The sequence below is a fragment of the Carcharhinus amblyrhynchos genome, chromosome 29 (assembly GCF_965287045.1).
Source record: "Carcharhinus amblyrhynchos chromosome 29, sCarAmb.v2.hapA, whole genome shotgun sequence".
Classification (NCBI taxonomy): Eukaryota; Metazoa; Chordata; class Chondrichthyes; order Carcharhiniformes; family Carcharhinidae; genus Carcharhinus; species Carcharhinus amblyrhynchos.
In genome coordinates, this window is record NC_137352.1 from 7,946,672 (window position 1) to 7,971,381 (window position 24,710).

General features: G+C 44.7%; 1 protein-coding gene across 2 annotated transcripts; it reads right to left on the reverse strand.

The window, feature by feature from the left end:
- Positions 1 to 2,055: 2,055 nt before the first annotated feature.
- LOC145359849 (G protein-activated inward rectifier potassium channel 3-like) lies at positions 2,056 to 18,804 on the reverse strand. 2 transcript variants are annotated; one of them, XM_080214645.1, is made up of 4 exons: positions 18,559 to 18,804; positions 15,523 to 15,789; positions 10,288 to 11,551; positions 2,056 to 5,392 (listed from the first exon to the last, which is right to left on the reverse strand). In XM_080214645.1, the coding sequence occupies exons 2-4, from the start codon at positions 15,739 to 15,741 to the stop codon at positions 5,073 to 5,075; spliced, it is 1,803 nt and encodes a 600-aa protein (XP_080070771.1). In that variant the 5' UTR covers positions 15,742 to 15,789; positions 18,559 to 18,804; the 3' UTR covers positions 2,056 to 5,072. The 2 variants fall into 2 exon arrangements, with proteins under 2 accessions (XP_080070771.1, XP_080070772.1); XM_080214646.1 differs by lacking the exon at positions 2,056 to 5,392 and having other exon boundaries at positions 10,283 to 11,551.
- Between the last annotated feature and the right edge of the window lie 5,906 nt (positions 18,805 to 24,710).

Here is a 24,710-nt window from a genome sequence, read left to right on the forward strand (position 1 = left end):
TAAATAAAAACCATGGTTTCACTGTCTACGTTCCAGAAACTTCTGTAAATTATTAGAATTGAAAGCTCCAAATTCATGTCCAAAAACAGAATTAAATTACATGTCTTGCGATCGCTAACTGAACATAAACCAGGGAGTTCAGGTGGCTTGGTGCTTGCTTTGCCTCATTTTGCATCTTAATGCAACGAATGAATCCTGGTGCATTTCATAGAAAGTTCTGGAAAGTTGCCTGCAAAGGCTTTGATTGTGGGTGTCACTTCCTTTATTTAAATCTCTGCTAAATACGAGTTGTGCGCTGTTATTTTTAGCAGCAGTTCAGCGAGGAAAGCTAAATCTGATTTTAATTGTCCTTTGCAGTGACAAATCAGGGACTGCTCAGTGCTAATTCTCATTAACGGACTGCTGAGGATGGCTGAGCTCTTTAATGTTTCCAGGCTCAGTTCACTGCCTCATGTTATCGACAACGCAGTCACTTAACAGGATTTGTAAATGACCTTTGTACTGATACAGTCCCTGCCATTTACATCGCTGGCCATTTACTACAGAGCAGCCACCCATGTTGGGCAACTATTTTACCTCACCCTGGCTACCAAAACCACAGCATCAACTTCCTGAGAGTTGGCATTGGCCAAAAACGTAACCAGACCAGCCATGTTTGCCAATGTTTAGACAGTGTACAGCATCAACCACTTGTCAGACACTAAAGCGGGCTATACCTGTAGGTAGCAAGGCTTATTTGACATTCAGGCGTAAACTGATAAGAGTCAATGGCCAGACAATGGCCACCTCCAACTATGTCTGCTTAACATGCACTGGCATTACCATCGCTGATCCTCAATCTCAATGCCATATTCCCACTTTCCTCTTTCATGCCTTAATATCTAAAAGTAATCTATCTCATTCTTACTATACTCATGATGTGGAGATGCCGGCGTTGGACTGGGGTGAGCACAGTCAGAAGTCTCACAAAACCAGGTTAAAGCCCAACAGCTTTATTTGGAATCAGGAGCTTTCACAGCACTGCTTCTTCATCAGGTGTGCGGAGAGGTAGGTTTCACAAACACGGCATATATAACCAAAGACAAAATTGCAAGATAATGGTTGGAGTGAGAGTTTTTTTCAGGTAATCACAGATACAGACAGTATGAGCGGAGGGAGGGACAATCACGGGTTAAAGAGGTGTGAATTGTCTCAAGTCTGGACCGTCATTACGATTTTGTAAACCCTGGCCAAATGATGGCAATTAATGTAATAGTGGGGTTACGCTACATGTAAACCCCACCATTTGGCCTGGGCTTGCAAAATCCTACTAACTGTCCTGGCTTGAGACAATTCACACCTCTTTAACCTGTGATTATCCCTCTCTCCACACACACTGTCTGTACCTGTAAATACTTGATAACCTGAAAAGACTCGTATTTTAACCATTATCTTGCAATTGTGCCTGTATATGCTGTGTTTGTGAAACCTACCTCTCCACTCACCTGACGAAGGAGCAGTTCTCCGAAAGCTCATGTTTCCAAATAAACCTGTTGGACTTTAACCTGGTGTTGTGAGACGTTTAACTATACTCAGTGATTTGGCCTCCGCTTCATTCTGTGGTAAAGAATTCCACAGGTTCACCACTCTTTGAGTCAATAAATTTTTCCTCACCTCAATCCTAAATAATCTATCCCATATCCTGAGACAATGTTCCCTGTTCTAGATTCCCCACCCTGGGTAAACATCCTCCCTGCATCTTGTCTGTCCAGCCCTGCTAGAATTTTATATATTTCAATCAGATCTCATCCCATTCTTCTAAATCCTAGTGAATGCAGGCCCAGTTGAATGACTCTCTCGTCACAGGACAGTCCCACCAACTCTGTCATCAGCCTAATGAACCTCCACTGAACTCCCTCCATAGCAAGTATATTGTTTCTTAGGTAGGGAGACTGTAACTGCATGCAATACTCCCAGTGTGACCTCACCAAGCTGCTGAATGCTGAGGATTTCTGGAAAACTGGGCTGAGATATGGAAATCTTTCAATGTACAAAGAGTAGAGTTGGAAGAAGAGGTGTATTTAAGTTTTCTCATTTTATGCAATCAATCCTCCCAATGTCCCATCATAATTTCCAATGGTAGGGATATTTCAGAAGAAATTTTAAATACAGAGATTTAGATTAATCCACAGATGTCTACTTCCTACGTTATTGAATACAATGGCTTTGTTTGACCAATACACACTTAATACTGATGCAATCTTAGGATACAGTTAATAAAATTTCATAATCTGATTTGGAATAAATAACATACAAACATTTCAAACTGAGGATTCAACAGAAGAGAATTTTCAGGCAAATATATAGACATTGTTACAACCATAGCGAAGGGTACAATTAAAATAGAATAGAATCCCTACAATATAGAAGGAGGCCATTCAACCCATCGAGTCTGCACTGACTCTCTGACAGAGCATCTTACTTCCTATCCCCGTAACCCCACACATTTACCTCACTAAACCAATACACATCTTGGGACACTAAGGAAGAATTTAGCATGGCCAATCTACTACACCTGCGCATCCTCGGAGTGTGGGAGGAAACCGGAGCACCCGGAGGAAACCCACGCAGCCACGGAGAGAATGTGCAAACTCCACACAGTCGCCCAAGGCTGGAGTTGAACAAGGGTCTCTGGAGCTGTGAGGGAGCACTGCAAATCACTGTGCCACCATATCATCTGGCTGCATTGTAATAAGTAAATGCACAATGTTACACGAATAGGGCAGAGGGAAGGGTCTGGGTGGGATGCTCTTTCAGAGAGTCAGTGAACAGTCGAGGGGCTGTATGGCCTCATTCTGCACTGTAAGGATTATATGGTTCTAAAAACAATGTCGTAAAAGGAGTACAATGACACAGAAATTCCTGGGTGCTTCCTCTGCTGGTATCAGTGCAGAAGAGCACAATTCCCCCACTCACCCATGTCACATTATCCTCAAACCCCATCCCACAATCGCAGGAACAGGATTATTCACTTCCTCAAGTTGAGAGAATGGCAAAGGCAGCTCATCAGAAGTCATTGCTGAACTATCAGTTGAAATGTGGGAGTTGGACTCTATCCCGTAAATGACAGAGAGGGGGCATCCCAGACCAAGCAAAAGGATCTTCTTCTCTGATTGTTAAGGTGCAGAAGGAGACCACTTGGTCCATCGTGTTTGCAACAGCTCTCCAAACGAACATCATGATTTAGTGCCATTTCCCTGTCTTATCCCTGTACACCTGTGCATTTTTTCCATTCAAATAACTGTCTAATGCCCCCTTGAATGCCTCAATTGAACCTGCCTCCACCACACTTCCAGATAGTGGTTGGGGTCTGGAATGCACTAATTGTCTGGAAATGTCCTGTCTCTCCCGCCACTGGAATCACAGCGGATGAGAGAGAATTCGGTGGACCGTTTAAAGTTCTGTTGAGCTTAGACGGGAGTTTCCAGGCTTGGGACGCGTGTGGCTCGGGAATCCCACTCATTACATGAAAATGTTTTTCCCCACATCACATTTGCTTCTTTTGCAAATTATTTTAAATCTGCGCCCCCTCGCTCTTGATCCTTTACTAGCGGGAACCATTTCTCTCTGTCTACTCTGTCCGGCCCCTCGTCATTTTGAACAGTTCAAAGATGTGCGGGTTAGGTTGATTGGCCATGCTAAGAAATTGCCCCTTAGTGTCTAGGGATGCGTAGGTTAGAGGGATTAGTGGGTATAATGTGTAAGGATAAAGGGGTAGGGCCTGGGTGGGATGGTATTCGATGCAGACTCGATGGGCCGAAGGGCCTTTTTCTGCACTGTAGGGTTCTATGATTTCTTTGATCTCTATCAAATCTCTTCTTAGCCTTCCCTTCTCCAGGAAGAACAGTCCCAACCTCTCCAATCTATCCTCATCAGTGAAGTTTCTCATCCCTGGAACCACTCCTATAAACCTTTTCTGCACTCTGTTTAATGCGTTGACATCCTTCCTCTTGTGTGGCACCTCTTCTAAAGTTAAAGGTTTATTTATTAGTCACAAGTAGGCTTATATTAACACTGCAATGAAGTTACTGTGAAAATCTCCTGGTCACCACACTCCAGCACATGAAGAGAATTTAGCAAGGCCAACTCACCTAACCTGCACATCTTTGGAGGGAGGAAACCGGAGCACCTGAAGGAAATTGACACAGACACAGGGAGAATGTGCAAGCTCCACACAGGCGGTGACCCAAGCCAGGGATTGAACTCAGGTCCTTGTGAGGTGCCACTGTGTCACTGTGCCTGCCTGATCTGTACAGCATATTCCAGCTGAGGTCTAACTAGTGCCTTGTAAAAGTTCTTGCTCTTGTACTCTTGCCTCCATTAGTAAAGCCCAGAATGCCACATTTTATTAACGGCTCTCTCCACCTATCCTACCATCTTCAATGATCTTTGCACATAAACACTCAGGTCCCTCTGCTCCTGCAACCCAAAGCCATTGTAGGTTTGTGTTATATTGCAGCACCTCTAGTGCATATTTAGACCGGAATAACGTGGAGATGAGCTAGGCTCTGTTACTTAAATCAAGTTAGCCTTGTACAACTTAAAGAAACAGTAATATCACACCCCAATATGGAGGAAAATAGAGAAGCTTCATTCCGGGAAGAGAGACTTAAATATTAGAAAACTCAAGATGAGGAAAGACCATTCAGCTCAACAAGCCAAATGTTTGCCCAGACCGGTTGCTATCCAATTGCAGTCTCCACCACATTCCTTGAAGCCATCCAATCTTCAAAATGACTTACAGTACTTTGTCAATTTGGAAACTTAAAATATCTACCAAACCAACCATGCCTATCCCCCCAACCCCATCCAACATATTGACCTTTGAACTTTGAATCTTTGCGTTCCAATGGATGCCAGTTTTTCAATCTTTACAGTGATTGTCTTTTCATTTCCCAGCAAGCTTTTGCTGAAAATCAAGGTCAGATCAACTATTTTTGTTCTGATCCTCAGCAGATTTTAAGTGAGTTTGTTCTTTATTATCCTGCTGATTTCAGAATGTATCCTCTTTCATTGCAAGAAAATGACTGCCTTCAGTTATTCTCAATGTCTTCTACGTTACTCTCTTCTGTAATATTGCAATTCCCAGTCAAACTATAGCCCCTCTGTTTGGCACAGGAGTGATTCAGATTATCCCAGTACAGAGTCTGTGAGGACAAATAATCTTCCTCCATTTCTTTTGACTTTTGCATGTCCTTTGCACTGCCAGTTGACATCTGCACTTCAAACGTCTTCTCAAATTTGGTATAATCAACTCGGAACGCACCTTTCTCCAAGGAGATGCAGGACTCAAATCGGTGGCCCCAGAGAATCTCATCTTCTTTATAGGAGGTCCGAGCCTGGCAGGTCATCCCTGTACAAGAGCACAAAATAGAGAGCAACTGTCTCAAATGTTTCGTTTGTTCAGTTTACAGAGCAGTGTAGCATTATTGGGAGTATAGCTTGAAGGTCACAAGAGCCTATCTAAGAAACAGGAGCAGGAAGTAAGCCATCTGACCCCTAGGCCTGTTACATAGAACAGTACAGCACAGTACAGGCCCTTTGGCCCTCGATGTTGTGCCGAGCTATGTCCAAACCCAAGATCAAGCTATCCCACTCCCTATCATTCTGGTAATACAATCTGTTCTGTCATACAGTCAGATGATGGCTGCTTTTCTACCTCCATATGCCCTCAGGAGTCAGTTAGCTCAGTTGATTGGATGGTGGGTTTGTGAGGCGGAGCCTCACCAATAGTGTGGGTTCAATTCCTGTGCTGGCTAATGTCGTTCCTGAAGCCTGCCTTCTCAACGATGCCCCTCATCCATTAGTGATCCTCAGGTTAAATCATAATCAGCCAGCTCTCCCCCCTCAAATGGGAGAGCAGCCAATGATCATCTGGGGCTATGGCGAGTTTACCTTTACCATGTAGTTTCACCCCTTCAGTGTCCAATAATCTATCATCTCAATCTCAAATATATTCAACAGCTGAACATCCAGAGGTCTCTGGGGTAGACAATTCCAAAGATCCACAACCTTTCTGGTGGAGCTAAAGGGATCGAGGGATATGGGGGGAGAGGGGGAATCATGATATTGAGTTTGATGATTAGCCCTGATCATAAAGAATGGTGGAGCAGGCTCGAAGGGCCAAATGGCCCACTCCTGCTTTCAGTTTCTACTTTCCTATATTTTGAGAGAAGGAATTCTTCCTCTCAAAATGGTCCACCTCTTATCTTGAGACAATGACCCCTAGTTCCAGACTCCCCTGCCAGAGAAAACAGCCTCTTGTCCTCTAAGTATTTTATACATTTCAATGAGTTCACCTCTTATTCTGATAAACTCCAGTGAATATAGGCCCAGTGGATTTAAGAGTCATAGTGAGTCTAAGACTAGATTTTTTACATTTAAATATTTAGGTAACTGAGCTAGCTGAAGTGTACTGGGATACAAGGCTAGATGACAGATCAGGGGAAGAGGCAGGGGCAGACATTTAAGATGATATTTCACAATGCTCAGAACAAGTATATTCCTACTCTAAAGAAATATTGTAAAGAGTGGACCTACCATTGGTGATTTACTAAAGAAGTTAAAGAAAGCATCAAACTTAAGGGGCAGAATTCTCCCCAAAAAATTCTAAGGTCGGATATTTACCAGCACGACCGCCCGAGGCTCGTAAGATTGCGCCCAAGGCCAATGGAGAATGCCATTCTGTGTGCCAGTAAAATCAGGGCCTTATATAATTGTAAAAAACTAGTCTTAGACTCATTACTACTCTTAAATCCACTGGGACTGTATTCACTGGAATTCATCAGAATAAGAGGTGAACTCATTGAAATGTATAAAATACTTAGAAGATAAGAAGCTAGCTTCTCTGGCAGGGAGTCTGGAACTAGGGGGTCAATGTCTCAGGGTAAGAGACCAGCTATTTTGAGATGAAGAATTTCTTGTCTCAAAACATAGAAACATGAAGAAACTGGAGTGAATCCTGCTGGTTTTTCAGCGTGATTTTCAGAATTAATTTCCCACACTTTGTGTACTGCAGAGTGCACCAGCGTGAATATCATTAAAATTCAGTGGATGGGGCCTATTCCCACTGGAGAGTCCAGCAGCAGAGTGCTGAGTGAGCCATTGCACATGCACCGATCTGTCAGAGCCGAGAGCGACACATGCGCAGTAGCCCCGCTCTGCCAGCCCACCAATCATTGGGCAGCACAATTGCTGGCCAGCCTCATGACCCTGTACCACTGGCTGTGTTACCCTCCCTCCCCCATCCATGGCCCAATCGCTGGCCTCCCAGTTGTGTCCGAGCCCGTCTCGACCCGCCCCCGTCTCACGTTGATCTCTCCCCATCCCCTCCTCCGACCCACCTTGACCTACCCCCACCCGCCCCATCCCCGGCAGTCCCGACCTCCCTTTCCCTTCACCGGTAGCCCTAACCACCCCTCCTCCCCGGCAAGCTGATGCTGCTGACGGAGGGAGATTCTAGCAGGCCTGGAGATCTCAGTCCCGGGCCCGGTAATGAGATAAATCTTCATTATAATAATTTATGCAACTCCACGCCGATGTCAGGAGGCTGACTTCGCAGAGGCTGTGGTGCCCCTCTGCATGGCCTTAAGCAGTGCAACAGGCCGGCAGAATTGCTCCCAAGGGAAAAACATCTAACTGTGCAAAGGTGAGTGGCAGGTCAGATATTGGTTTGAATATAAAGAATGGCAGAGAATGACTAAAGGGTTAAACAGAAGAAATAAATTAAAGAATGGGAGGAGGCTAGCTAAAAATGTATGAACGGATAGCAAGATTTTAGTAGCACGCTAAAATTAACACTGCTGTCTCACAGCGCCAGGGACCCGAGTTCAATTCCCGGCTTGGGTCACTGTCTGTGTGGAGTTTGCACATTCTCCCCGTGCCTGCATGGATTTCCTCTGGGTACTCCGGTTTCCTCCCACAGTCCGAAAGACATGTTGGACAGGTGGATTGGCCATGCTAAATTCTCTCTCAGTGACCCTGAAGAGGTGCTGGAGTGTGGAGACTAGGGGATTTTCACAGCAACTTCATCGCAGTGTTAATGTAAGCCTACTTGTGACTAATAAATAGACTTTTACTAAAGAAAAAGTGTAAATACAGTGAGTGTTGGCCCTCCTGGGAATGATGATGGGGAGTTAACAGTTAATAATAAAGAAAAGGCAGATGAAATGAACAGATATTTTTCTTCTGTCTTCACTGTAGAGAATACAAAGAACATTCCAGTAATAGCTATAAATCAGGAGGTGGGAGGGAGAGGGGAACTTGGTGAAATTGCAATCATTGGGGTAGCAATACTGATCAAACTGATAGAGCTGTGGGCTGTACAGGTTCTGATGGAATTCAGTTTATGGTCTTAAGAGAGGTGACAAAGGAGTTAGTAAATGAGTTGGTGTTAATTTTCCAAAAATTGCCAGATTCTGGAAAGGTTCTATCAAGTTGGAAAGTGACAAATGTGATCCCTCTATTCAAGAAGGATAGGAAGTAGAAAATAGGAAACTAATAAGCCAGTGAACTTGACATCTGTTGTGGGGAACCTGTTAGAATCGATCATTAAGATATAGCTAGGCACTATTAAAAATTCAGGATGATCAGGAAGAGTCAGCATGGTTTTTTGAAGGGGGAATCATGTTTAATCAATTTATTAATTAGAGCTCTTTAAAGGACTCAGATGCACTGTGGACAAAGGGGAACTTGTAGATGTACTGTACTTTCCAGAAGGCATCTGTTAAGGTGCCATATCAACATAGTAACGAAAAGTAAAAGCTTATGGTATAGGGAGTAAAATATTCACACAGAGAGAAGATTGGCTGGCTTTCAGAAAGAGAGTATGCATAAATGGCTAATTTTCTGATTGGCAGTATGTAACAGCTAGTGTCCCACAGAGGTCTGTGCTGGGGCCTTGGCTTTTTACAATTTATATCAATGACGTAGATTCAGAGAAAGCAGGGATGGTAGCTAAATTTGCGAATGACAAGAAGATAGGTAGGAAACTAAGTTGTGAAGAGGACAGAAGGAGGTTGCAGATGAATCTGAATAGGTTGAGTGAGCAGGCAAAAATCTGGCTGATCAAGCAAAATGTAGGAAAATGTGAAGTTGTTCACTTTGACAGGAAGAATAAAAATGAAAGCATTACTTAAAATGAGAATGGCTGAATTACTCAGTGCTGCAGAGGAATCTGGGTGTTCTAGTGAATAAGGCACAAAAAGTTAGTATTCAAGAACTGCAATTCATTAAGAAGGCTAGTGGAATGTTCTCTTTTGCCTGAGAAAAATTGAACAGAAACGTGATATGCTTCAGTTATGGAGGGCATTGGTGAGATCACATCTCGAATACTAAGTGCAGTTTTGGTTTCCTTATTTAATGAAGCCTCAAGATGCATTGGAGGCAGTTCAGAAGAGGTTTACAAGATTGACACCTGGAATAAACAGGATGTCTTACGAGGAAAGGTTTGTCAGACTGGGCTTGTTTCCACTGGAGTTTAGAAAAGTGGGGGATGACTTGTCTGAATAAATTAAATCCTGAATGATCTCGACAAGCTGGACATGGAAAGGATGTTTCCTCTTGTGGGTGAGTCCAGATCTAGAGGGCACTGTTTTAAAATTAAGGGTTTCCCTTCTAGAGAGACAGATGAGAACGTTTTTCTCTCACTGAGCTGTCTGACTTTGGAACTCTATGCTTCAGGAGACGGTAGAGATGAGTTCATTGAATATTTTTAAGTTGGAGGTGGATAGATCCTTGGTAGGTAAGGGCATTAAAGCATGTCGGGGTAGATGGGAATGTAGAATTGGGAATGCAAACAGATGTGGGTGGCATGGTGGCACAGATAGCATTGATGCTTCACAGCACCAGGGACCTAGGCTCAATTCCCTGTTTGAGTCACTGTCTGTGTGGAGTTTGCACTTTCTCCCCGTGCCTGTGTGTGTTTCCTCCAGTTGCTCTGGTTTCCTCCCACAGGCTGAAAGACGTGCTGGTTAGGCACATTGGCCATGCTAAATGCTCCCTCAGTGTATCTGAACAGGCTCCAGAGTGTGGCAACTAGGGAATTTTCACATTAACTTCACTGCAATGATAATGTTAGCCGACTTGTGACATTAAAAAGTAAATTTAAACTCGGATTATCCATGATCTTAATGAACGGAGGAGCAGGCTCAAGAAGTCTACTTCTGCTCCTATTTTGTATGTTTATATGCACACATTCCCCGCATTATATTACACAGGGAACATTTAAGAGGGTAGGATGCAACTAACCTGTAGACTCTACAATGCCTTCCAGGATCACAATCATTTCAAACTGCTCCCTTTTCATTGACTCAGCGCACATTTCCCAGAAAGGGCTATTCTCATCAATGGTGTGGCTAATGGTCTGGGGTTCCACCAGGAGGAGACGGTCTTTCCCTGTATCGTAGCCAAGGTTAATTTCTGTTTGATCCAGTGGTATGAATTCACCTTCTTTTGTTTGTCTAGATTTGATGAGTTTGGCTCTAAGTTTTGCGTCAACCATGTGGCTTTGCCTCAAGTCGCCAATTCGAAACATCAAGCAAAGCTTGCCGTCCCTGTACGATATCACTGCGTGTTGACTGAACTTCAGAGTCTCAGCCCGCTTCTTGGGCCGTGAGATCTTCACAAAGACGCAGCCCACCATCATGGCATCAATCATTGAACCAACAATGCACTGAGTTATGAGTAAAATGACACCTTCTGCACAATTGGATGTGACCATGCGAGTCCCATAACCTATTGTCCTTTGACTCTCAATAGACAGCAGTAAGGCAGAAATGAAGCCATCCACATTATCTAGGCAAGGTTTCCAATCAGTTTCACCAAGATGGTCAATGTCACCCCTAATGTATGCATCTAAGAAGTACAAAAATCCAAACATAACCCACGTGACAATGTAACACATCATGAAGACAACGAGGAACCACCGGTACTTCAAGTCTACAATTGTAGTAAAAATGTCAAACAGGAACCTGTGCTTTTCTTGAATGTTTCCAAGATTCACTTGGCACTTCCCATCTTTCGTCACGTAACGCTGTCGTGTCTGCTGATAGGCAATATTGAAGGTTTGCCGGTTATCGTTCATCAGTTTGCACCGCTGTTTAGGGGAACCCGGAACAGACAAGACACTTCGCGTTGAAGCTCGTATATTCCGCACGTGATTTGGAAGGTTGGGCAAGCTGTCAGCGTGCATCGGGTACCACTTTGTTTTAATATCTTGCGACATTGTGCCACTGGTCAAGGTGCGACGATGTCTGGGGTTTTCATCCACATCAATGGACACACTTAACCTCTGCTTGGAGCTTGAGTTGAGTGCAAGGGTTGGGCAATTTGTGGTTGGACTTGACGTAAACTGCAGTGCTGAAACATCATCAGTTGTTTGTGTCTCACAATTCTTCCAGCCTACCAATGGCTTCATGTTTGAAATAATGCTAGTTCTTGCAGAAGATGAGGAATTGCTATGTTGTGGAGATTTTGGGATGTCCTCCAATGTGGCCATCAACTTGATTTCTGGCTGCAAAACAGAAGTTATTGAAATATTTTACATTTTTCTCAACAATTATCCTGCATTATTTATCTCCGACCCCATTTAAGAGAAAACAGAAGGCAATTTTGACTTTGGGTGATCATCAATCACCAGGTTAAAAATCTGCCCTGTTACTCTCAATGGAAATGGTAGATGGGGAGCGATATACCATGGACATTTGATTCAACATGACCAGTGTGACATTATCGCCCTGTGGTAGCTTGGCCTCTTGAAGAGGATGATCCATGGGGGACATGTGATCGGGCCAGACCTTATGGAGGGACAGCACGGCCAATTGGGACTGAGGGCACACATCCTGGGACGCGAACAAGCCTCAGTTGGAGCCAGAGAGGAGAAAAGAGAAGAAGTGTGTTGCAGTTCTGTCAGACCATTGCTTGTACATATGTCAATGAAGGCAGCATGGTGGTACAGTGGTTCGGACTGTTGCCTCACAGCGCCAGGGACCCCAGTTCCGCTCCAGCCTTGGGTGCCTATGTAGTTGGCACGTTCTACCCGTATCCCCATGGGTTTCCTCTGGGTGCTCCGGTTTCCTCCCACAGTCCAAAGATGTGCAGGTGTGGGAGTTGCAGTCAGCTGTTAGCAGGTGAAAGGTGTGGGTCTGGTTGTAAAGTATGAGTACATATTGAGACCCACTTCTGGATATAGTTTATGCTTAGGGAGTAAGGATGTTTACTGAATATTGTGTGCTAAAACGTCAAGGACTCTGTGTGTATAGTGATAAATATACAAACTATGGATTGAAAAGATGTTGAATTGTATTGGTTGGAAGTGCACACATCAAACTGTAATGCTATTGGTGTTTTAACTGACGTGCATTAATTGCAGAATGCTATAATTGAAACTGTTTTACAGAATCTGGTCAGAACATCCACTGAGTTTGTAATCCTTGTGTACAAGAAAGAAAGGTGTAGTTTTTGAGTATTCACTCTGCATTGCCTGGTTAACACTCAACACAAATTGGGTTGATTGGCCATGGTAAATTGTCCCTTTGTGTCGGGGGACTAGCAAGGTAAATACGTGGGGTTACGGGGAAAGGGGCTGGGTGGGAATGTTGTCGGTACAGACCCGTTGGACCAAATGGCCTCCTTCTGCATTGGTCAGGATTCTATGATTTTCTATGAAATATTGTTGTTAATAAACCTTTCATAACTTGAAGCCACAGCGAATTGCCTTTGACATTATTACACACCCAGATTAAAAGTGAGCAGAACTCAGCGTGGTCTGATGCTCCAATACGGCGCTTTCCCAGCCTCCGATATTGGTGAGACAATCTCATTCAGGCAACAAGGGGAAAGTAGATGTAACCTCAATAACACCTTGGAGTCCACTAAATGAACTACCTGTCTCAGTTTAACGTCTGCAATGTGAATTATTTTATCCTCACCATGTTAAAATCAAGACTCATTGACTATCGACTGCTCCAATTATCACTTTCCCAATCGCACAAAGCTGTTGGACGAATCTCTGCTTTATCTAATCATTAGGAACTTTTTAAAGCCCAAACGAGCTATCACTTGATCGTTTCTTCAATACTGATCTTCTCTCCTCTTTCAGACTCCCCCATTACGTACCTTCTGTCATTATGTCTGGAGAATTCAGGCCAATTCCAGTTTTTTTTTCAATTTCACAGTCCTAATATCAGGAAAGCATAATGTGGAGGCAGTAATGGCCATCTACACTCCTGAAAGGTTTCAGGAAGCAATGTATTCTTCTTTCTCTTCCAACATGAATGGTGCACGAAGGCAGTCTTTTGCTTATTTCCATAGCTAGCTGGGACAGGTCAGTAGTCTATCTCCGGAGGGGGCTATTCCACACTGAGTATGGCTCACCAGGAGTCACACGCTGTTAGCACTGACCACTGGCACGTTGGAAGTTTTTTACAGGTTGGCACTCAACCTGTTTGGCCACATTATAAACACACCTTCCTTGGACATCAAGTCGTGGGGTGGGACTCAAACCCAGAGCTTCTGGCTCAAAGGCAGGGATGCTAACCCACTGTGCCACAAGACCTCCTCAAAGTGTATATTGCTGCCTTAATTTAGTAGTCAGTACAGTGTATGAACAATGTTCTGCAATATGGTTTGTATTCTTGAATCTCGTTGGGGGTGGGGGGAGGGTGGAATCTTACCCAAAAAAGGCTCTAAATGCCAAACTGGAAGCAGTTCGCATTCTTTTTCAGCAACTTAAAAAATCAAATCTCATCTAACTCTGTGGAAAAGAATTAGGCCAGACCGGTTTCTTGCTTGCGGGGGAGAGAGTGAGTGGGGCTTAGCTTGCCCGAAAGCCAGTTGGTAGCAGCAGAGTGCACCATTGTGCACGTGCCTCCATTTCCGTATCACTGCCTCCCCAGCAATAGCTAGCCTTGGTGACCAAAGGCAACTCCTACCCAGACCGATCAAGGCTGAAACCCACCCCACCCCCCCACCCTGTACCAAACATGGCTGAAACCATTCTCCTGCACACTGGAGGAGCACAATGGCCTCTGGTCCTACTGGCGAGGCCATCACGGCAGGTCCACGTTGATGGGGACCATACGTGATCTTCACCAGAGAAAATCCTCACTGGCAAGGCCACAGAGGCGAGTGAGCCCGGACAGTAGCACCCCAGGCTCACTTGTAATATTTAAATGCTATTTAATATACCATTTAAATGTTACTATCTTTTTCAGGCGCTAGGCAGATCTCGCTGACTATCCGGGCCCGGTAAGATTGCGAGAGGGATTTCTTGGCTCTCTCACGATCGGACCTGCTCACCCCATCCATCAGCCAGAGAAGGTACGATCGCCCCCTCAGATTTTCTTTTCAAGAACTGAGCATTAATTTTAATCTGTGAAAAATAATAAAGAGCTGAAATTGATCTTGGGCAATTGGAGCAAAATGGATAATAGAGAATCTGAAATGCTTTTTATGTCATCTTGATATTCTTTTCATTAACTTTGAAAGAGAATCAAAGGTGTAGAACAGACTGCAAATTCATTATCATCCATTTGGAAACAAATACCAAAAACTAATTTGATCGCCTCTCCTTGAAGGAGAGAGACAGACCAGTGGGACCTTTACCTTCGCAAACACAAAGGTTTATTTTTCCCTTTTTCTCTGAAGACGCTAATTCTGATGAGTTTTATCCCATGAATGTCTTCCAAATTTGTGCCCAAAATCATGTACCGAGACAGTGGGAATCAACCTTCTATTAATGCTGACGAGGGTCACAAACATGCCTAATCCCCTCCACGCGGTGGCACAGTGGTTAGCACTGCTGCCTCACAACGCCAGGGGCCAGGGTTCGATTCCTGGCTTTGGTCACTGGCTGTGTGGAGTCTGCATGTTCTCCCCGTGTCTGTGTGGGTTTCCTCGGCGCGCTCCGGTTTCCTCCCACAGTCAGAAAGACATGCTGGTTAGGTGCATTGGCCATGCTAAATTCTCCCTCAGTGACCCTCACCTGAGCGGGTGCTGGAGTGTGGCGACTGGGGGATTTTCAGTAACTTCATTGCAATGTTTTTGGAAGCCTACCAGTGATATTAATAAATAAACTTTGAAAGCTTGGCACTCACATATTGTTCTGCACAACAGATGTTAGAAAGTGATTAGGAGCTGCCTTTTGCCTTTAATCCAGGACATTGATCTCAGCGTTTAACTGTGGCTCTAGCTCAGTAAAGCTAATTTATGGGATTGGACATTGAGCCCTGAGTTTTCTCATTGGCTTGACATAATACCACACTACTAGACCACAATAGGACAGTTTTATTCAAAAGTGGTGACTCCTTTTGTCTGGTCTGTTTGCTAAGTATTCAACACTTCTTATGTTCTTATGTTCAATTCCTGTCAAAATTCAGAATGGTTTTGCTTTGAAAATGATACACTATTGGCCCATTCACTCATCTTCCCAACAGCAAAGGCAAATGTCCCTTTAACTCGAGCAATCCAGGTATATTTACCCACCTTTACTGAAAATGTTCCATATTGACATTTGTCCATTGAAATCCTGGGGAGATAGGCCAACATCTGCCTGCCCTTAGGTGTTTGGGCAGGAGGTATGGAGTTTCGATGTCTTTTGCGCTCCTTGTGGCTTGTTGGCATGGAATTGATGCGATGGTAGGCATTGACTTCATTATTGTCCCTATACAGGTCCATACTGCAGCTCAGAGTGCTGGTTTTCATGATTCCTCTTATTACAATGCACGAAACGAAGCAATACTTCACAAAGATCTGTACAAAAGAAGTTATCCCAAAGTTGAAAAGACAAAATGTTCTTTGGTAATTTTCCCTTAAACTTATGATCATTCATAGAATCCCAACAATGCAGATGGAGGCCATTTGGCCTATCGAGTTTGCACCGACCCCAATCCCACCTAGGCCCTATTCCCGTAACCCTACATATTTACCTTGCTAATCCCATGACACTAAGGGGCAATTTAATATGGTCAATCAACCTTCTTTGGACTGTGGGAGGAAACCAGAGTACCCAGAGGAAACCCACGAAGATACAGGGAGAACATGCAAACTCCACACAGACAGTGACCCGAGGCCGGATTATGAACCCGGGTCCCTGGCGCTCTGAGGCAGCAGTGCTAACCACTGTGCCACCATGTTGCCCAATGTTACTTTTTTAACTTTTAAGAAGTTTCTTTCATCCGTAATAGATTTATGGAATATAGCCAGTGGTATTCCTACTACTGTTAGAGTGATCTGTGGTCATCTGCTCTTTCAGAATTGACCTTTACATACTCACTGTTACTTTATCCCTTTGGAACCTTATACATGCCTTACCTGAATGTGAATAATCTTGTTCCTATTCTACACCAAATAAAATAGAATTCTCCCACCATACCGGGTTATCCCAACATTCATTCAGCATGTGAGAAAGCCCTCTCGTAATAGAGCCATTTCATAGATTTGATTTACTGTTTTCATCTGTATTCATATACAGTGAAAAGTATTGTTTCTTGTGCGCTATATAGGGCGGCACAGCGTTTAGCACTGCTGCCTCACAGTGCCAGGGATCTGGGTTCAATACCAGCCTTACATCATTGTCTGTGTGGAGTTTGCACATTCTCTCCAGGTTTTCTCCAGGTGCTCCAGTTTCCACCCACAGTCCAAAGATGTGCAGGTTAGGTTGATTGGCCACATTCAATTGCTCCTTAGCATCAAGGGGACTAGCTAGGATAAATGCATGGGTTATGGGGATAGGGCATGGGCTGGATTCAATAGGCCGAATGACCTCCTTCTGCACTGTAGGGATTCTATGACAAAGCATACCAAACATAGAGCAGGAAGGGAGAGAGCGCAGAATGTAGTGTTATAGTCATAGCCAGAGTGTAGAAGACGATCAACTTAACATGAGCCAAATCTATAAGAGATTGAATTAAAGCATTGTTACAGAGCTAAAAGAGTTAGAGTACAATTTTAAAAGCATAGAACGAGAGTAAAAGATAGAATCAGAGAGTATGATGGGCACAGTTTGCAAGAAGGCATCATGGTCTCACCCCATCTTGGATTCATCCAAGCACCTTTACCTCTGTCCGTGGGAAGGTTCAGGTTTGTTCTTGGTGACAGTCCCCAAGAGGGTGATTAAGAAATTGAGCTGTGTCATGAGTATCAGCACTGAACCTTTGTGTTGTTGTATTCGTTAAAGACCACTTGAGAAAGATATCTTTGAATTTATATTGTCCCACAAATCATTCATGGACAACACTGACCTAAAGTTGAAGTATTAGTGTCACAAGTGGGCATACATTAACAATGCAATGAAGTTACTGTGAAAATCCCCAGTCACCACCCGTCTGGCACCTGAGGAATAATTTAGCATGGCCAATCCACCTAACTGGCACATCTTTGGACTGTGGGGGGAAACTGGAGCACCCTGGAGGAAACCCACAGTGACACAGGGAGAATGTGCAGACTGCACACAGTCAGTGAGCCAAGCTGGGAATTGAATCGGGTCCATAGCACTGTGAGGCAGCACTGGTAACCACTGTGCCACCATGCCGCCCCCTGACTTTGATCATTACTAGGATCTTGGCACTTTATTCTGTCATTCTGCAGGTCCCACAAAGGATCTGGTAGATTCCAGACTTCCAGACAGATAAAGAACTGTGGTAAGTTGTGGATTACATTTAGCAATTAGTCTGAAAGGCTTACAATATAAAGCAATTATTTAATAATGGTCTTTATTCATTGCTAGCTAACTATTGATACTTGGCATGTGCTGGAATCATTTGTCTATGCTGAAACCACTACCTAGAATTAAAACATAATTGGTCAATCAGCCTATCCAGATTGCTTTGTATTAGTTTGTGTTGGGATGCAGCTGCACTATGTACTTATATTACCTTTGAAATTATGCAGAGTTAATGTGTAGTTTAGTGTTCAATTAAAAGGAAAGATATCCCTCTAAGCTACGACATTCTTGAAGTTAGAGAGCTAAGGGAGGCATGAACCCAATATATCAGCTTCTAATTGGTGTTGAATAATTCCCAGTGGAAAAGCACATGTGTGATGAGGATTGGGCAGGATGCCCCAATGTGTTTGGTTCATCTATGGATACACTTGGCTGACATGGAGTATCATAGAATCCCTATGGTGCAGAAGGATGCCATTCGGCCCATCAACTCTGCTCTGACTCTTTGACAGAGAATCTTTTCTCTATCTCCAAAGCCCTACATATTTACCCAGTTAATCCCCTCTGTCCTTTCTAGGGGCAATTTATTAAGCTGCAGCAAAAACGGAAAATGCTGGAAAATGCCAGCAGCTCTGACAGCATTTGTGGAGAGAGAATAGAGGCAACATTTCAAGACAGGCAAGATTTAAGCTGTGAGGGTGGGGGGTGGGGGGGTGGAGGGGGGCTGTAATTTATAGGAATGGCAGAGACAAAAAGACAAAAAGAATATAAACAGTAATGATAAAGGCAGCGAATGGTGCTAATGGTGTCCGTTAAGAGATACATACAGAGTAGGTCTCATTCTTTAGAAAAGGTACCTGTGACAATTCAGTTCCACTTAAAATCCAGTCCTGCACTTAAACCATTTTAGGTGCTTCAAGACAAATCTGACAGTTCAATGAAGTCTCCTGCAGCTTCCTTCCCAGTTCCAGTTCTTCGGAAGTAACCAAGCTGATCTCAGACAAAAAAGGAAATCTCAATCACAGAGACACGTCATCTGTTGTCCAACGTCAAACTTTAATTTTTTTCCCCTGAGTCAGAGTGTTGTTTTTCCAAGTGGAGATGTTGAGATCTGAAAGCGAGGCTAATTGTTTCTAATCCCTCGTTCGGAGGCTCCTCACTAATCTGCCTCAATGTCACAAAGCATTAATTCAAGGTGAAATAATCAGAAAGGTTGGGCACAGAGAAGAAAGCTACACGTCTTTCATTTTTAGTGACCACCAGAGGCTGACAAGGGAATCTATACCATCATTGTTGGCTCCTGAAGCCTTGGTGACCATCACTTCCAACGTTAAATGTACCCAATGGTCAATTAATTTGCTCATACCACTGTGTGGGAAAATTACCACTTCGGAGTCAGACTGGAGGAATGACAATGCAGTTTTATTTAACAAAGCTTCGTGGAGAAAAGGCACCAGCACTCCGCAGTACTGGACAGCTACCTTCTCTCGATGAAACAATAGAAGCGGTCCATCTTTATACCCTTTACACAATAGGTGGACCGGACACTATTATTACATTGTTATAGTCAAATGGGTACAACATTTCTTAGCTCATTATTATGGACAGGTACAGCCATGATCGTTTCAATATCACATTGTTCCATGAATGGGTACATTTCCTCTCTATCAATGACTTAATTTTATTCTATTCTTGTAGTAAGTGGTTCCTTTGTGTTTATGCATTCCTGTTCTTAATCTCCCTATCAGACCCCATTGTCCCAGGACTATCTTTATCTCTTTTAAGGTGCCTAGCTTCCTGAAGCGTCTGTTTCCTGTTTTAATTCAATTAACTGTCTGCCCTATGGTTTAAATTTTAAGTAGTTGTCTGTGTTTGAAAGCCAGTGTCTATGTTGGAAGTCAGTGCAGGTTTAATGCCTTTTAACCCTTTATGTGCCGGACAACTATTTTTATGCCAGGTACCCATCTTTATGGCTTTTGCACTGAGGAAGAATTTACCCTGGCCAATGATCTAACTTTTGGACTGTGGGAGGAAACCCACAGTTGGAGGTGGCACAGTGGTCAGCACTGCTGCCCCACAGCACCAGGGACCCGGGTTCAAATCTGGCCTTTGGTCACTATCTGTGTGAAGTTTGCACATTTTCCCAGAGTCTACGTGGGTTTCCTCCAGCTGCTCCGGTTTCGTCCCACACTCCTAAGACGTGCAGGTTAAGTTGATTGGCCATGCTAAATTAACCCTACTGTCAAGCGGATTAGCAGAGTAAATATGAGAGGTTACGGGAATAGGAACAGGGTGGGATTATGGTCGGAGCAGACTCGATGGGCCAAATGGCCACTTTCTGCACTGTAGGCTTCTGTGATTCTATGAAACCAAAGCACCCAGAGGAAAGCCATTAGACATGGGGAGAACCTGCAGACTCCACACAAACGGTCACTCAAGCCGGGAATCGAACCCTGGGCTCTTGTGCTGTGAGGCAGCAGTGCCAACCATTGTGCCACAGTACTGTAAATATTAGCACAGTTGCAGCTCAGTAACAGGCCACTGACCCACCCTCGGTGTTTATGCTCCACATGAGCTCCCTCTCAAACTTCAACTGACCCCATCAATCCCAGGTTATTGGGGTCCATTCCTTAGCCCCTAGTTCTCATGGGGAAACCTTTCAGTTCTGGTTGGCAAAATAGATTATGTGAGCAGGACACAAGAAAAGCAAAGTGAAGCAGAGGGACGGGATACTACAACAGATTACACATTGATCATTCAATATTGGCACTTGGATTCAAATCCAGCTTCTGCTAATAGGGTACAATCTTCGATTGGAGAGAGAACAAACTCAAATCACATCTAAAGGTCCAGAACATTGCTCCGTCATTAATTGATCATTGCACTTAGAGGTTCTATCAGTGGCATTTCAAAGTAGTTAATTAAAAGGGTGTTTTGAAAAGAAAACCATCAATTCACCACTGTTGGATGGTAAATCATCTAGAATCATAGAACTTCTACAGTGCAGAAGGAGGCTATTCAGCCCATCGAGCCTGCACCGAACACAATCCCAGGACCTATTCCCGTAACCCCATACATTTACCCTGTTAATCCCCCAACGCTAAGGTGCAATTTAGCATGGCCAATCGGCCCAACCTGTACATCTTTGTACTGTGGGAGGAAACCGGAGCACCCGGAGGATACCCACACAGATGCGGGGAGAATGTGCAAACTCCACAAGGACAGTGACCCAAGCAGGGAATCGATTATGTGAGCAGGACACAAGAAAAGCAAAGTGAAGCAGAGGGACGGGATACTACAACAGATTACACATTGATCATTCAATAACCTGGGATTGATGGGGTCAGTTGAAGTTTGAGAGGGAGATCATGTGGAGCATAAACACCGATGGTGGGTCAGTGGCCTGTTACTGAGCTGCAACTGTGCTAATATTACAGTACGGTGGCACAATGGTTGGCACTGCTGCCTTACAACGCTAGAGCCCAGAGTCTGGCGCTGTGAGGCAGCAGTGCTAACCACTCTGCCACCGTACCTGCAGGGCAGCCTTTGATTTTAACCACAGGGCAAGGCCTGTAAAGCTAACCAGAGTGCTGGCACCCCAGCCCTGCTACTGGGTTCCCATCCCCAGCAATTGATTTCCACTTCCACCCCCCCTTTCCCACACTGTCTCGTCACAGGAAAATCTCAGCTGGTCCCCGTAATCCCTGATCAAAATTAGTCTCTTCAAGATTAATTGTCTGCCCACCTTGCAAGGGACGGTGGCTCCCTAGTCCCTGAATTTGCATTGGTTCAAACAGTCAAAATTGATTACAGAAGCAGGCCAACAGTTTTAAAGTTTATTTATTAGTGTCACAAATAGGATTATACATCAACACTGCGATGAAGTTACTGTGAAAACCTCCTAGTCACTACACTCCAGCACCTGTTCAGGTACACTGAGGGAGAATTTAGCATGGTCAATGCACCTAACCAGCATGTCTTTCAGACTGTGGGAGGAAACTGAAGCACCCGGAGGAAATCCATGCAAACATGGGGAGAATGTGCAAGTTCCACTCAGATAGTGATCTGAATTGAATCCGGGTCCCTGGCACTGTGAGGCAGCAGTGCTAACCACTGTGCCACAACGCAGCCCTGTAAATGTGCATGCCAGCCCATCTTCAGGCGCTGTCCATTTCCGATGTCAGCAGGCCCCCAACGCCGAGCCTCCAGCTGATGGTAAAGACTTCTCTATTATCAGTCTGACCTTGGTTTGACACCTGACCTAAAAGGTGAAAGGTTAATGTCAAACCCACAAGGACAATGACCGCTCCTTCCAACAGTTCCTTCCAAACCTCAGGGCACCCAAAGTTCTGATGAGACAAGCCAATTGCTAAAGTTCAGGACCATTCCTACCAGTTGTGTTTTGGACACCTTTGCTGTACAGATGTTGCGCCAGTTTGCTTCTAAGGAAGAAATGGGTATTTTTGTCTTACAAACACTGGAATAGAAAGAGATTTGATCAAGGATATGCCTGCAGGTAGAGTAACCTGGAGCAATATGAGTCAACTAAATTCATGATGTCACTAAAGGTTAATCCTTCTTATTGAGATAATGGGATCACATTAGCCACTGACGTTATAAAGATTCTTTGTCAGTATTTGGTATGGGTATGACATTGGTGATAAATTGGAAATAGTGTACATGCTGCACATATTTAAATGCACCTCTCTAATTCTGATTGAAGACTTGTTTAGATCACACTAGCCTTTCTCCATTTTTCTCAATCCACCAGCTCACACTCGTGCACTTATTCCATTTAGTTCACATTCAACCCTCCCCCACCCAGTTCACTCTCAATCTTCTGCAACCCATAGTTCACCCTCACTCCTCCCCCAACTGGCGGTTCACACCCATTCCGTTGCTACTGGTGGCACGGTGGCACAGTGATTAACACTGCTCCCTCACAGTGCCAGGGACCCCAGTTTGATTCCCCGCTTAGATCACTGTCTGTGTGGAGTTTGCATGTTCTCCCCGTGTCTGCGTGGGTCTCCTCCGGGTGCTCTGGTTTCCTCACACAGTCCAAAGATGTGCAGGCACATTGATTGGCCATGCTAAATTGTCCCTTAGTGTCCCAGAATGTGTAGGCTATAAGGATTAGTGAGGTAAATATGTGGGGTTACAGGTTTAGGATGTGGGCAGGATGCTCTGTCAAAGTCATAGAATCAAATCCTCATAGAATCCCTACAGTGCAGAAGGAGGCCATTCAATATATTGAGGCTACACCGACACCAATCCCACCAGTCCCTATCCCCATAACCCTATGCATTCATCCTGCTAATCTTTCTGACACTAAGGAGAATTTAGTATGGCCAATCCATCTAGACCTCACATCTTTGAAGTGTGGGAGGAAACCAGAGCACCCAGAGGAAACCAACTGGATATGGGGAAAAAGTGCAAACTCCACACAGACAGTCACCCAAGGCCCAATTGAACCTGGGTCCGTGGCACTGTGAGGCAGCAGCGCTAACCACTGTGCCACCATGCCGCCCAGTCGGTGCAGGCTCAATGTGCCAAGTGGTGTCCTTCTCAACTGTAGGTGTTTTATGATTCTCTGAAATGGTTTGGAGGGATAGGGGAGTTGTCTCCTGATGATCAGACTTACAGTTTTACTCCTCTTGAAACGTTTCACCTATGAAGTCACCACGGGAAGGCCTCCGATGTCACCTTCCTCCATGGTATCACATTGTCCCCCTTCACTCCCTCCTCATCTTCATCTTCTGAGGAGGACTCCTCCTCCTCCTCCTCCAGTTCACCTTGTGGCAGGGCCTCACCTCACTGCACAGCCAGACTGCAAGGGGTTTAGCAAACTGTGATTATGCCGCAAACACTCTTACTGCGTGTGTCGCAGAGAGCAGTCCGAGCACCTGAATCGTATCTTCAGCCGTCCTGTGGCCTGTCTACGTGGGAGCGTGCGGGTGGCGTGAGCAACAGCATACCTGGAGTCTCACGGCGGTGCACTACCTCATAGTGTTTACATGGGTAGTCTCCATCCCCCAGCAACCATCCATACTGACTTTCCGGCCTCTCAAAGGCACCAGGCACCTGCGAGTGACTGAGGATGGAGGAGTTATGGCAACGTTCAGGGAACTATGCACAATGTGCTTTCTATTGTTGCACACCAATTGCACTTGAAGAAGTGGGAGCCCCTCCGGTTGATGAACGTTAAGGGTTGCTGCCAGGGAGTGTCGAAATCTCGACTTCCAAGTTTGACTTTAACACAAACACACATTAACACAAGATACTTAACCGACAGATTGTCTTCATTTTACTTGCTCTCGACACAATGGATCAGAGATACCAGTCCACCGGACAAAGAAAATCATCCTGGTTTATACAATTCTGCAGCTCACAGCCAGTTGGGCACAATCCAAGCAGAAATGTTACAAATGACATACTTTACGTATTGATCCAATAGAAAAAAAACCTGAACCACCCCTGATCTATGAGATCACGATACTTTGTGGGTACCTCAATATTTCATCCCTAAGCCTGTCCTCTCATCTCTTAGTCAGACATCATGGGCCCAATTTTATCAAAAATTCATGCCCCTTTTTGGGGCTTTTTTACAGGCTTCAGAGCCTGCATCGGCTCTCTGACCCAGATCAGTCTGTGTGTGTGTGTGTGTGTGTGTGTGTGTGTGTTTTGGCGGGGGGGCAGGGGGCGATGGATCTCTGGTGGGGGGGCATACGTTCTTCCGGTGAGGAGGAAGGATCGCCTGCAGAGTGGCAGCGGACCCCCCCATCCCCGTTCCCTCCACCAGAGATCCATCCCCCCCCCCCACGACCCCCACCAGTGAGCGATCAGTCCTCCCTCCAACCACCAGACAACGATCAGCCCTCTGGCCACCACCCCCCTCCCCCAGAGATACATCTGACCCATCTCCCCTCCGCCCCACCAGAGATACATTTGACTGCAAGACCCCAGACTGATTGGAGATCCAGGTTCAGTGAATTGCATTGGACAGGGCAGC